General features: G+C 34.2%; 1 protein-coding gene across 2 annotated transcripts in view; it reads right to left on the minus strand.

The window, feature by feature from the left end:
• Positions 1 to 328: 328 nt before the first annotated feature.
• LOC145690164 (uncharacterized) overlaps positions 329 to 15272 on the minus strand; it is a 165102-nt gene continuing 150158 nt past the window's right edge. For both annotated transcript variants that reach the window (XM_081764789.1, XM_081764799.1), the window contains one exon: positions 329 to 5104. In XM_081764789.1, the coding sequence (XP_081620915.1) occupies positions 5096 to 5104 (9 nt within the window). In that variant the 3' untranslated portion in view covers positions 329 to 5095. The remainder of the gene's footprint in view (positions 5105 to 15272) is intronic.

Raw genomic sequence — 15272 nt, forward strand, 5'->3', positions numbered from 1 at the left:
ACACGTTATTGGTCATTTGTATTTCATACTAAAACGTTCCTTTCCTTCTGGCCTTCGTACTACACCCAGTTACACTATTGTCTTCTGATTCCATCATTATATTTTCACTCATCATAATCTAATTCTTCTAATTATATTTTAGATTTTGGTTATCACCCAATTCATTTAATTAAGAATCCATTCCCCACATAATTACACAAAAGTATACAGCTAACATTGGTTAAATGGCTGCCTTAAAATTTTAACTTCTGTGAAGTTATCACCGTAAAATGGAGCGTCTAAACTGAAGTATGAGAGCGTTGACAAAAAGACAAACTAAAAATATATATTTAATTTTATTTCAGTACAAATGTAGCTTCAAAAAAGAAAAAGTTTTTTTACATTGAAAAAGAAAGACAAAAGGTAGCTACATACAACATTTACAAAAAAGAAAAAGTGCTTTGTCACTTATTTAGCACAAGAATGCACGACAATTGCATTAAGTTGGCACTATACAATAAATTTTCATTTAAGCTAATTGATCTAAGAAATCTTTACATATATTCAACGAAAATTATTAGAACATATATAAAATATTTAGTGACAATGTTTTTAAGATTCGACACTACAGAATATTTTATTTGATATCCCTGATATCTTATGTTATATCAGTTCTCATGTATAGAATTTAAACATCACAGTTTTGCATTTAGCTTTAATAGTATCATACTACTGTAGTTAATACTACATATCACTGCTGAGAGGAAGGAACATATCCCTTCCACACACTCACTTAACGATTAAATACCTTTATTAGGATTCGAACCGTTTATGATCTGTTGAACAAATTATACTTTAAAAACTTATTTTTATTTTAAGTTAAGAAATATACCTAACTCAGTTACTAAATGAAGGCTTTCCTTGGTTTAGATTGAAACCAACCGTTAGGAATATAATTAGTCTACAACAGAAAGAGCAAGCATGTTTCTTCAAGTGACGCTACATCAAATCCATCCCAAAAGTGATCACAATTTTTACCATAGTAACATCATGTGTACTTGGCCCAATATCAAAGAAAAGTCGGAATACCACATTCAGTTCTTTGTCACTGTAATAAGTATTTAAAGCTGCGGGTCGTGTATGCAAATAACTAACACTAAAACCAACCCAATATAACATAAATTCGTATATGTTTCTTAGATCCTTACTTGCTTCTAGTATTTAATTATAAAGAAATTAAGAGGATCTGTTATAAGAACTTGATCCTAATTTCTTTGATAGTTTTATTAAACATAGAGAATGTTATCTTACTAAGTACTAGGATTTTTAAAAATGAACTCTGAACACTTTATAATAATGCATATTTTTACCTGTTCAATGTGAAAATAATATATGCAAAGTTTTGCTCACGTCGTTAGGATATTTCTTCATATTTAAGAAAAAAAATGGACAAATTATGAAACAAACTTATCATTTGTTTAAGGCAACCTTGGGATTCATTTATGTGATGGAATTAAGAACAACATACAGTTTAACAATAAACTATCAGAATGAAAATTTTGAGCAAGAAACAAACTCAAAGTACCCTTAAATTTGTGGATGAAATGTACTATATCACTATCTGAATCATTATCCGCAACGTTGAACATAAATTAGATTGTTGAAAGTCTTTCAACATTCTTTAAATACATAACTAGATGTTTTGCACGTAACACACAGCAACAGAAAAGCAAAATAAAAATAATACTTCAATGGTTCAAAGAGAGATTTAACAATAATAGCAACATAATAAAAGAGACTATATAAGATGAAAATAACTATACAACCCATTATTCTAGGTACAAATTTATCATATGTCCTCTATTCTTAGAATAATGGATATATTTACAAAGACTACAACAAAGTATAATATTTAAGATACTGTTCTTTCCCCACAAATTCGCTGTTTGAAACTTTTGCTTGCAGTTGTGCCGTATCAAAAAAGCAAAAGCAAGCTACTTCTAGTAGCAAAGGATGCACATTTCAAAGCATTTAACATATTTTTTAAAAATGTTTTTTGAGCCTCTCATATATATGAATACGTCCAAAGTTATACTAATTACTTATTCAAGAGGACTTTCAAAATCATTTATAATTATATATATATATAGGGTGTGTCAAAAGTTCCTTAACAAAGGGGTAACTATTATCGGAGTTACAATAAATGTAAGAATATTTTCAATCTAAAGTGAAGGACTTTTTTAAATCGGACGAGTCGTTTGGGCTGTACACACTTTATGGGCCCAATGTTAAATGAAAATGCAACGTTGCCATTTACCTGGGGCTGAGAGAGGGAATGACGCGACAGGAGGTGGATACATTTTTTAAGAGTATGAAATAGGGGCTGGCCATCGACACGTTAGCATATCAGACAGGAACTTCATTCACTATAGTTGTGGATCCAGGTAAATGAAAACGTTTCATTTTCATTTAACATTGGGCGCATTAAGAGTGTATAGCACAAACGGCTCATCCGTTTTAAAAAATCCTTCAATTTAGATTGAAAACATTATATTTGGAGGTGGTTTCCCTCTTACATTTTGTTGTAGCTCTGATAACAGAGTTACTCTATGTCAGGGGACTTTTGAGACACTCTGTGTATATATGTATAACGGGAGTTAATGGCGGAAAACCAACGGTCATATGATAAACATGTTATCAAATTTACATACTATGAAAACTTGGTAACATTATGAAGTTTATGTAAGTACCCATGCTATCTTTTTTTTTTTTTTTTTTTTTTTTAAGCCTATGTAATCATACACGCACAGGATTTTGAATATATATATGATGACCATTTGTTTAAATCTGGCTCAGACTTGTGTTCCAAGTTTGTTTTGGTCATTCTTTCATTAATAATTCAAATTTATTAATTGAATTCTTTTCCTCTCAACTGATGGAAGCGGATTCATACGATATTAATTAAGATACGGTAAATGTTTAAATAGACAGAAAATGAATTGGAACAAATATTATTTATGAAAGAAATGAAATGAAATACAATATTCATGAGCAACTGTTACGTATTTGAATGAATAGATATAAAATTAAACGTACGTGGATAGAGTAAATAGAATCTTGCCGAAAAATTATTACTATCCATCTTCTGTGAAACAGGGTGCAATGTAGATGTCTGGAAAAACGTAAAAGTTATGTAAATGAAAAGAATTCGAAACGACAACCAGAGAAAATCCTGAAAAATGTAAACTAGACTTTTCCATTCCTTTCTTAGCTAACAATTTTCCTTGAATGTTTCTTCGCCTGCCTCAGAATTTTCATGATCGATTTGACTATGTACAGTTGCCAGCAAAAGAATACTCACCTCATACATGTGTTTTTATTACTAACTTCAGAACTACGTCACAGCACAGATCTATTCATTTCGAAGTTATTAACAATTTGGGATAAGTATATCTTTACTCGGAGACTTACTATAACTCGATAATAGAATATGCTCGGTAAGTTCATGAAGACTTTAAGTGTTAAAATTTTGAATTGGTATCTAGCTAAGATAAAAATATATGGACTAATATCAACATAAGAACTTGCTGAAATTATGTTTCAACCTCATTTCTATTGCATTCAGCACAAGAACGGTTAACTGTATGTGCTATACGAAATGTTAAATTTTGGCTTTTCTAATATAGCTAATAATAATTTAAAAAAACAAAAAAATCTCACACAAAAACGTGAAGAAAGTATAGAACAACATGAGTGCAGAAATATGTCATTTTAGAGTTTATAGCCTGTCAAAAACTGGTCGGAACGATATGGAAATGGTCGTAACTCAAGAATAAAATGTTCGAAGTAAGCCTCATGAATAAAATAAAATAAAATGAAAAAAAAAAAAAAAAAGTTATTTTGTACCTAGATTGAGAATGTGTGCCAGTTTTTAGTTCGTGACCTATTATTGTTTGTTTCTACAAGATCTCATAAATTCCTTTCTATCCTTCGACGGTAACCCTGATCTGCACTCCACATCTACTGAACATTAATGGTTTCTACGCTAGAAGTAATGTTTCCGAATACCCTGTAGATAAGTTTTCCCACGCCTTAATATTTTAGGCCTAATGAGAATATTAATGCATGAAATATGTCTTTGCTATCTTTTAAGGTTGGCCTTACATGAAAACTCCCCTACTACCTATCATTCTTATTCATTACGATTCTGTATCGCTTCACGTTATACTACAATACAATTACTTTTTGAAACACTGGAAGTTACCATCATTTTTATATAGAATATATAAAAATCTATCTGGATATGCTATGGAACAAGGAAAACTTCTCTGCAACTTGCCCAATGGAATCTCATTTCATTAGATGGTTGGAAAGATTATAATGAATCCTAAAGGAATGAGCGTAAGAATGTGAACTTTGCCACTAGAAGTATTTATTTAGTTTCTTGATTTTTATGACTTGTACTGTATACTACAGAAAAAAAAAAAAAAAAAAACGAAAAAAGAAAAAAAAACTCATTTTATTTGTACTCAGAGGAAAAGAACAGTTAATGTATAGATTTAAACTTAACTTTCGCTTTCCAAATATACTGTTGATATTCTAAGATTCTCCTTTCTTTTACTAAGATATCTTGCATTTCATGCATTGGAAGGCGTAACTATCTGAATAAGGAAAAATACTTACAACTGTACGGTTTGTCTGTTTAGAGGTATTATTGGTTGTCATAGAATTTTCGAATGCTATCGGCTCCAAAACTTCCTAGCTAGTATTTGTGCAATACTTTCTCTTTACTTTATATAATGTCGTAAACAAAAAATGCCGAATGCACGAAATTTAGTTGTTTAATCAGTAGTATTTCTAAGCAAAGGAAAACTGCAGTTGTAAATATTTTTCATCAATTTGTACTGTTCATTCTTTGGTATTCACTATTTACAATATACATTGAAACGCTTAGTTACAAATCTCACATTCTCTCTTCAACTGGCACTTAGTTGAGGAACATTTCTCAATTATTCTACTGCTATAATCATACTTGTTCTGTTTGGAAGCTCCCATGCATATAACCATGTGAGAAACAGTTTAACTGGAAGGAACCTCTTGACACAATATATTCGTTTCAGAATGCCTGGAAAGAACATTATTATTACAAAATTGCACTTCAATAGTATAGCAATGCAAATGTCTATGATACGAATCAAGAATAATTTATAATTGTAAATATTTCATTTTGGAAGCTTGCCAATACACTTCAACTATTTTAGTTGACTTCCAAGTAATTCTCTTAAATCCTATAGGATGCATATTGAATAACTAAAATAAAGGAAATCTTACCTTGCACCCAGTGAATTAGAGATTAAGTTAAATTCTGTAATTCAGTATTCACTGATATCTTTTTCAATGACTTCTGTATGCTACTAAATAAATAACTGTACTTTCCATATCAACTTTAATTTTCACACAGATTTTATGTACTGGATTTCATCTATACATCTTAGCAATTGAATTCATCAAGTATATGGGAGGCAAGGGCAAGAAAGAATTGTTCCGACTCTGTAATGAAATATAAGAAACAGGAGAACGCAGAGAGATGTACGGACTACAGAACTATTAGTCTCATATCGCATGCAACAAAAATTATGCTTCGGATTCTGAACAGAAGATTGTATGAAAAAATAAATGAAGTTGCAGAGGAACAGTTCGGGTTTAGAAAAGATAAGGGCACAGGATATGCAATTGGCTTATTGAGAGTAATCAGTGAAAAAATTATAGAAAAAGGGAAAGAAGAGTATTTGCATTTATTGTTCTAGAAAAAGCTTTTGACCGGGGAATTGGCAATTGTTGATAAGAGTTTTAAAGAAAGTGGGTTGGAATGGAAAATAGAAGACTTATAATAAAAGCCACAAGTAAGTATTAGAATAAGGAAGGAAATGATAGAAGAGAGTGCAACTGGAAAAGGAGTTCGGCAGGGATGATGACACTCGCCAACATTATTTAATACCTATCTAGAAAATATAGTGAAGGAAAGCCTACATAATGAAGACAAAATTTGGTATGAAGGTATATGCGGTTTGCGGATGATATAGTGCTTGTTGCGGGATCTGAAAAGAAAATAAATGTTAGGAAGACAAAAGCCATGGTGACTGGAACAAAGCGGTTGGTGTCGAACATAGAAGCAGGCGGGGAGAAAATAGAACAAGTGATTAGTTTTCGATACCTGGGTAGTAGTATTAGTGTTGACATGAAGTATGAACGTGAAATAAAAGCAATGATAAGAATGCCGAAAGAAGAATTTAGGAGGAAGAAAAGTACAGTTTGTGGCTCCTTCAGTAACAGTCGAGAAAAAGCCTTATAAAATATTTCGTATGGAGTATTATACTGTATGGGGTAGAAACATGGACATTACGAAAAAGCAGTGATAAAAAGACTAGAAGAGTCGAGAGAATTAGCTACTCGAACGGAAAATTAATGAAGTGTTAAAACCAATGGGGGAGAAATTAACAATTCAAGATGTAACGGAAAGGGGGAAAAGAAACTAGTCGAGACATGGATTGGGAATGGACTGTATCTTGAAAGACATGTCAAAAAGAATGGTGTCAGGAAAAAGATGGAGAGGGCGAAGAGGATACAATTGATGCACGGTATTAAAACAGAAAAATCTTACGTAGAAAAGAAGGGGTTAGCTGAAGACTACGGTGCATGGAAGTTTTCCAGTTGCGGCAAGTGATCTACGAATAATGGCAGAATATCTGTGATGATGCTCTTCAATAGGTAGAAAAGTGAAATAATTTTTTTTTTTCTTAACGCTAACTTTCCAACAGTGAAACTATCTACCACCTCTAAAAAGGATTGTTTGAAAAGGCTAAGTTTAACAGTTTTGAGAACTGAAGATTTCATTTACTTTCTTCTCTGAAAGGTTCTACTCAAAGACAAGAACTTTCATGCATGTCAACAATTTGGACGGACTCAGGGTAAAAGGTAACAAGTCACTCTTTTTCAATTTTCGGTTTTTAACACAGAGTTGTAGTATTTTAAATGATGCTTCTTTGTATGAAAAGCACTATGAAAAAAACGTGTCCAGAAACACGTACAAGGGACGTGCAAAAGGGAATAATTAAGCTACAATGGAATCCACACTGGGTAAAAGGGAATAAGATGACTTGTTACCTTTTACCCCGAGGAGTTTGTATTAAAAATACTGACGGCAGGTTGTGATTAGATAGTGACTCATTCCTTCATGTTTCCCAATTCAGTTTGATTGTGGTAGAATGCGGGCAGGACTAAAATCTACTTCAGCAACAATGTATTCAAGAGGGAGGAAGGTTTTAGAAATGGTGAAAAAACATGATGAAGAAAGTAAAACTGAAATACCGGTTTCTACAGTAAATCCAACTGTTGGAAGAAAATTGAATTTTATGGCTAAAAAAATTAAGCTAACTAAACCTACCAAAGGTGAAGGTACGCATCAGCCTAGTACATCCAGTGTGGAATTAGAACTGTCAACCGTACCTAGAAAATAATATTTTTTCGTAAGTGCAGCATGAAACTGTGAAAGAAACTGAAGAGGAAGGAAGTGTGTATTATGTCTTGAGTAGTTTCGAAAGTGATAATGATCCTGTTTACGAGCCAAAGGTTGAGGAAGTAAGAACACTGCAAGAAGAAATGAGTTTAAGAGTGCCAGTACAAGAAAAGGTATTAAACGAAGGATAGAGAAATAAGAGAGAATAGGAAGCTATCTAAAAATACAGAACAGGATTACATAACTGAAAGTGGAATATATGTCACGAAAAGATCTATTATTATGTTAGGCAAATGCCGTATGAAATGTAAACAGAAAATTAGTGAAGGAACGCAAAGGAAGTTGTTTGATATCTATTACAAAATAGGTTCTCGCGACCGTAGATCATTTTTTTTTTTTTTTTTTTGTCAGCCTTAATAGATTTTAGTTCTCCGAAAGCAGGGTGGGTCCAGGGGGCGATTTCCCCCCTCAGAAGAGGGAACTTTCTTATTTTATATATAAATAAAACCCATCCCAGAGTTTGGAGCTCTAAGTTTCAGTATTACAATCCAACGTCTTCCCACCCAGAAGTCCGTCCTAGATCCGCCCTTGCATGAAAGTTTCAAGAAAGAGGCACACCAAAAAAGCAGAAAAAAAATGAAATGAAATCTCTGAGTTTTACGTTCCATGGTTATGCCGGCTACGCTAAAGGAGACGGTGAAGATGAGAAATGAATGAAATGGTGGAATGAAGAAAGTGAGAGGAAACGGGAGAACCCTGAGGAAACCCACGCACACGGTGTTTGTCTACCACAAAGCTCACTTGGCGGGAGGATGATTTGAACCCGGGACCTTATGCACCAGAGGTGAACGCTCTACCGCTGAGTCATCGCGATACCAGATTAAAACAGAATAGTTACTTATCAATACCATGTCTCCGTAAATGGAAAGAATGTAAAATGTGCAATTCATATTTTCTGAAAGTGTTTGATGAGAGACGCAAATTTATGTGGCTTATTTGCCAACAAAAGCAAAAATCTCCAGGATGTACAGTGACTCCTGATAAGCGAGGCAAACTTTCTCCTCCAAATAAAATAAACTCATACAGATTAAGAAAAAATCGTGATTTTCTACATTCTTTGTCAGTACATGAATTCCATTATTGTCGAAAAGAAACTAGGAAAAAGTACTTACCACCGTATATGACTTTAGCTGAGGTGTATAAGAAACACAGGGAACAGACACAAATTCCTGTTAGTTATTCGTTTTTTGTGAATATCTTCCATAATATGAATATTGCCATTAAAAGCCTCAAAAGGGACACATGCCATTCTTGTGATGCATTTAAAATTAAGCTCACATATGCTTTGAGTGAAGATGAGGAAGAAATATTAAAGCATCAGGAGGCAGAATTAGCTTATGAGACTAAAATCACAGATAAAATGCTAGCAAAAGAAGAGAGTGCTTGTTTTCGATCTTCAACAGTGTCTTCCCATACCATGCATACAAACATCAACTGCGTTCTACAAAATACAACTCTGGGTATATAACTTAACTGTCCGTAATCTAAAGAAAGAGAAAATCTCATGCTATGTGTGGTATGAAACCGTACGAAAACTGAGGGGCAAATAAGATTTCTTCTTGTGTATCAAAGGCTATTTCAGCTTTACCAAAGGACATTGATCACGTAGTGCTTTACAGTGACTCTTGCTATGGACAAAATAAAACCACTCCATTTGTGGCAATGTGTGTATCACTTACGAACAAAAGAACTCATATAAACATTTTGGATCAAAGTTTCTCGTACCAGGACACAGCAGGATGGAGTGAGACTCTGACCATGGGAAGATCGAAAATCTTAAAAAAGGATACCAAAGCTTCTCTCTCATCCTCATGACTGGGCACAATTAGTAAGAGTTGCTTCCAAGAAAAAATCCTTTTGAAGTAATTGAAATGACCCAAAACGATTTTCTTGATTTCTCCACACTGGCAAAAATTGAGCTGCGGATGAAGAAAGCAAACGATGAGGGAGCAAAATTTGTACGGCAATCTGTGAAGTGGCTCCGTTATTTTCGTAACGAACCACTAAAGCTATATTATAAAATATCACTCAATGATGACAGATTCTGTGTTATGGACCTTTCCCGACGACGCATAAAGAATCTCACTTTGGAACCTCGAGTGTGCTACAGTGCATTATTGCCAATCTCAGCAGAGAAAAAGAGAGATTCCTCTTTTGCCCTATATTCCACCAATATTTCATTACTTCTACACAGGTTTAGCTACTGCAACCAATGTGCAAGATCCACTGCTTGATTCTGAAGATGATGAATAAATGCAGTTGATGGGAGAAAGTTTGTTGTTAGCTCCTTACAGTGTCCATCATATTGTTTCTAATTTTAATATAAACGGAAGAGTTTCTTTGAAAATGTACTATTGGTCGGTGTGCACGCAGGCACACTAAACAATATAAACATTTCTACGCAGAATCTTGACTAATATTTTTAGTACTTTGTAAGGACTGCAAAGTTAGAAAGTATAATATTCATTAAATTAATAGTAAACTTATTAATAACTTCACTATTTTTATCATAATTTTTATATTGCAAAAATTATATAAGATTAGAAATTATATTCCAATAAAATAATAGTTGACAAACTTTTTTATCATGTGTCGTAAGACTTCATCTCATCGCATCATCACCATCGGTTGTTAAATATTAAAAAGACAAAAAGGAATTGGAACACACGCAGTTGGGACGAGTGAGGAATAATAGTTGAAAACCTCGACGAGTATCCGATATTTTCAAGTGTTATTGATAACTCGTCCCAGCCGCGTGTGTTAAAATTCGTTTTTTGTCTTTTTAATGTTTAGGAACCGATGGAAGTGATGCAATGAGATGAAGTGTTACAATATACGATAAGATCTCCTCCGTGGCTAAGCGGTTAGCGTACGCGCCTTTGGCGTGGGAGACCCGGGTTCGATTCCCGGCGGGAGCTCATGTGGTTCGGATTCCACGTTAATCAGTAGGTCCACGTCTCATATAGCCTCGCTGCTGAAAGGGACGCTAAAACTAAAATCAATTCAATTCAATATACGATAAAAAAAAATGTTGAACAGTATTGTCAACTATGTGTGCTCCAATTCCTTTTTATTATTTTTAAATACATTACAATCTATGGGAACAATGTGATATTGCTGAAAACGTTCTAACAATATTCTGGCTACTTTGTACATTTCGTAACAAATTATGTATCAATGTAAACGTTTATATAGTCTAACGCCGACAGCTCTGTAGTGTTCTATTAGAAATAACGTAATTTTAAGTGAATATGATGATGACTTGTTCCTTTTTTACTGTATCAATATGTAATTGAACTCAAGGGAATAAGTCACTTAATATTACATAATATCGTTAACAATGTTGGTAAGAGTAGAATTCCAATTCGTAACTTCAAAGTATTTACAACGAAATATATTGCAAAAATTTCAGATTTTTACATTATTTTTTAGGTGTTTTTACTTTACTCCAATTAGTTTTTTGGCTCTCCTGAAAAATGAATAAAAATGACATGTTACCTTTTACCCTGAGTCCGTCCATTTAGCAGCTTACGGAAGTCATTGTAGAAGGTATCAGCGAGTATCGAAACACTTCTAATTAATCTCTAGCTTACGGGATGCAAAGTAAGATTTTGTTTAGTTTCTCCGAGTACTTTACGGAATACTTTTTATTGCGGAATATCTACCAGTTTTGACTTTTCAATTTAAACAAACTCATAACATTTCGTCCATATTTGATTTATTTATTTTCCTATATTTCCTACGTGCAAGCTTTTCAACCATTTATTTTAAATTTATGCTTTTCCCCTTGTCGTGTGCTGAAGCTGTATAAATGCCGTGTATTAGGTTTGAGCACGGAACGATACCATTTTCGCTCTTATCTCTGGTCTAGCGACTAGTGCATGCGCACCTTGTACACATGATCCCAGTTTCGATTCCCGTTGGAGGAGCACAAAAAAAATAATTTCACAATAATTAGCTTTCAGTAACCATCCGTCTCCTTTAGCCTAAAGAGCATAACAGTGCGATGTTAAAATAAAAATAATAATAATAATAAAAAAACACATTTTTGTGGTAATGTGGACACAACATTTCATCAAAATTTGATCTTTCTCAAATTTCTTCACTAACCGATGATCGAAATAAAGTTATACGAAAAAACAAACAAACATACATACATACATTTTTATACTGAGCAATAATAAGTCAGTATCAGTAGCGGTTTCTCTTAGTGTTTGTACAAACCTCCTTCCAATATTTTCAATTTTTATTTGTGCTAAATCACTGTTTTATTGTCAACATCATCGTTTCTTAAACAAGTGTCATGGTCATATATGGTCATAACTATTCGTTCTGTCAACAAGTAAGATAAAGGCAGCTCGACCCAATGAAGAGTGAAGACAGACTGAGTGTGGCAATATTTAATACACTCTTGTCTGAATGAGTAGAAATTTGGCAGCATAGATAGAATGTTTTCCTTTTCATATTTGTATGGGTGGATGAAAGTTGGAGAGCAGTTGTTAGATTTTAAAGCGGACTGCAAGCCTTGTCCTCAACCCAACTAACCAATGTCCTCGCAAAGGTAATGTAGGAAAATATACGGGACGAAACCCTTGTCTTTCTTCACTTTCCCCTTCCGCCTACTATCACCCACGTCTTTGGCTGCTTAAATAGGAACTAACACCTCTCTTACTAAAAGGTCCTTGAGGGGGAGTATTTCGATAGTTTCTTTTGGCGCAAAATAAATCACACTGGAAAAAATCTTGTATTTGGAGTCGGACGGGAGTATGTTCACGAAGCTGCTAGTGAGATCGAATTGTCGAATCTGTTCGTAGTGTTGTGTGTGTGTGCCGGTCTTTGTTGTTCATTGGAATATGGTTACTGTAATTGTATAATTATGTGCCTGTCCCTTATATACGTAAAGTAACAATGAATTCTGTAACGTCTCTGTTGAAGGAGCCCGTTTTCAAAAAGAACTTCAGAAGCAAAGCTACTTGTGAAAAACATCGGAAGGCCGATTCCAACTCTCAATATAACGCAAGTAATTAGAAGTGCGAAACAAACATTTACAAGGAAATTTAATCCCAATTTGTACGGACAGCATAAGTGATTATGTGGATGTGAAATTAAAAATGCTTTGTTTTGTTTTGTTTGTTGTTCAGGGCAGGGGAAGATGCATGGAGTAAAAAAGGTGTGGATATCTGCACGACAAAATCAAAAAACATGAAAATTCGTCAGTTCATATAAAACACGTTCTTAATCTCACTGTGTTGGGAAATGTGAATATTGCTGCTCAACAAGATGCTGGTTATAGGCTGTCCAGAACCACAATCAAAAAATGACGCAAAACAGGTACGTGCTCAATATAATTATCAATTGCATTTGGTTTTGTGGCGCCTTTGAACTGGCTTTAAGAGGACATGAGTGGATTAATTAATTTCAGTGCTGAACTTGACAGCGCTCTCAAGAGTCATTTAAAAAGTTCAACAGTTTTTAAGGGTACGTCAAAAATAATACAAAATGAACTTCTCCATTTTGCCGTTTGAGGTATGCCATGAAGAAATCGCTCAGGAAATAAGAGGCGGAATTTTTATTTGTCATAGCAGACAAAACAAGTGACGTAGCTAACATATTTCAAATGATGATTGTCTACAGGTACATTGTCAATGGAAAACCAGTGGAACGATTTGGAACTTCGTCACTCCCTTTAAACACGACGCTCGAACTTTAGCTTCTTGTATTATTGGTCTCCACGTGGCAAATAATAATGAGAAGTTGATATCACAAACATACGACGGTGCTGCAGTAATGAGTGGTTCTTCTGGTGGTGTACAGGCTATTGTGGAAAAATATTATCCAAGTGCTGCTTACGTTCACTGTCACGCTTATCAACTCAATTTCATTATGTTAAATGCAGCGCCGACTAACAGATACGTCAAGATTTTCTTTGCAAATCTACAGGGTAGTTGTACTTTCTTTTCAAATTCTCCACAGCGAACATCTATATTGGACTACATAGTAAGAAAGCGGTTGTCACGATCTGTTCCAACAAGATGGAATTTTAACTTGCGGAGTGTGAACTAGTGCTTTCGAAATCGGTTTTTGGAAAAAGTGAAATTTCATAAAACCGAAATGTCGGTTTTGAAAACCGAATTTGCGGTTTCGGTTTTGAAAACCATTTTTGCGGTTTCGGCTTTGAAAACCGCAAATGTCACAAAAATTCGACAGCACTAATATCAAGTAACGACGAGAAAACAGCAAAGAATCTTTCCCTACTTCGGCTCTCAGTTGCCAGATGGAGGAAAATTTCCCTCGGCGTAAGGAAAAAAAGCTCAAAATTTGCAGAGGGGAAAGAAGGTATTTTTATCTTAAAATGTGTTAAAGTGTAGGGAAATTCTTGTTGAGTATACTTTTACAATTGGCAGAATAAAAAAATAAGTTACAATTTCTCACAAAGAGGTACGGCTATCGTTATTGGGAAGTAAAAAGACACAGAATAAAACATGATCGGTGTTTCCTTCACGTATAAACTATTGCAGGTGTCTGGGACTTGCGATAAGAAACCAGTCAACACATGCAAAACCCCAACATTCACATTTATCGGAGTGGCAACAAATCAACAATAAAATTGTGTATTGTGATCTAGATTTTCTTTACTTTTCTTTTTTTCTTTTTCTTCTTTTTTTTTTAAAAAGGGAGGTGGTGCTTTTATGTTAACAAAAGAAAGAGTGGCAGTATTATTTTTAAAAACAAGGGGAAAGAGTCATGATAATATAAAAGATCTCAGTCTAAGTAGATGAGATTTCAAATTGAATTTCATGAGTTGCATGTGTTGTGATACCCGATTTTAGCGGGTACCATCCGATTTTCAGGTTCTATATTCGTCCCCCGCTTAAACATACTTTAATCATGAAAAACCACCCGCTTTCTGGGATTGGAGAAAAATCTACGACGACTTAGTTGATAAAGTGTTGGTATATTCAACGTAAACTGCTACACCTCTGACAATCTCAATCGTGATTGAGTTAAATTTGGACTCGCACTCAGGCTCAGGCTGTGGGCTATCTGAGCAGTGCGCGTGTGCAGGACCATTTGCTAATAACAGATCTGCTTTAATGTACAATGGTTTTCTTTGTGTAATTCATGTGCTTTTAATGTAATGTATTGGAGGTTCTATACGAATGAATATTAGTTTGTAGATGTTGTGACAAAAAAATTCTTGAATTTTTCATGCTTTCATAAGCTACAAGAATGTCAAACGACAATTTCAAGTGTAACTTTAAAGACTCATAGATGCGAATTTACGGCTGCAGGGAAGGAAACTGAAAACCACCTGATTTTTATATATTTTGTAAATTAGACCACGAGGAACACGAATTTGAAGGAATTTTGACATTTCGAATTTCGGAACTAGGCATTTTAAAAGCAATCACCATAATTCTAACTGAGTGTTCATTAAGTGATAAATTGACATATTAGTCATGTTTATTTTGTCACTGGAAAGGTGCTTGGAATGTCATTTCAGTGATAATTTTTCATGTAAATACGGGGTACCATGAACAGTCTCAAAACCATCTCTATTAAGCTACTGCGTAAAGACATGCGATTGCACAAAATGGATCACCAACAAATCGAACAGAAAAAGAGAACGTTTGATTAATGCTAGAGGTTTTCTTTAGCAAAGCAAGATTGGAATATAGAAGACATGGAAAGGGTAGCGAGTCAACAAAAGAAACTA

The sequence above is a fragment of the Thermobia domestica genome, chromosome 1, assembly GCF_964235325.1.
Source record: "Thermobia domestica chromosome 1, izTheDome1.hap1.1, whole genome shotgun sequence".
Taxonomy (NCBI): Eukaryota; Metazoa; Arthropoda; class Insecta; order Zygentoma; family Lepismatidae; genus Thermobia; species Thermobia domestica.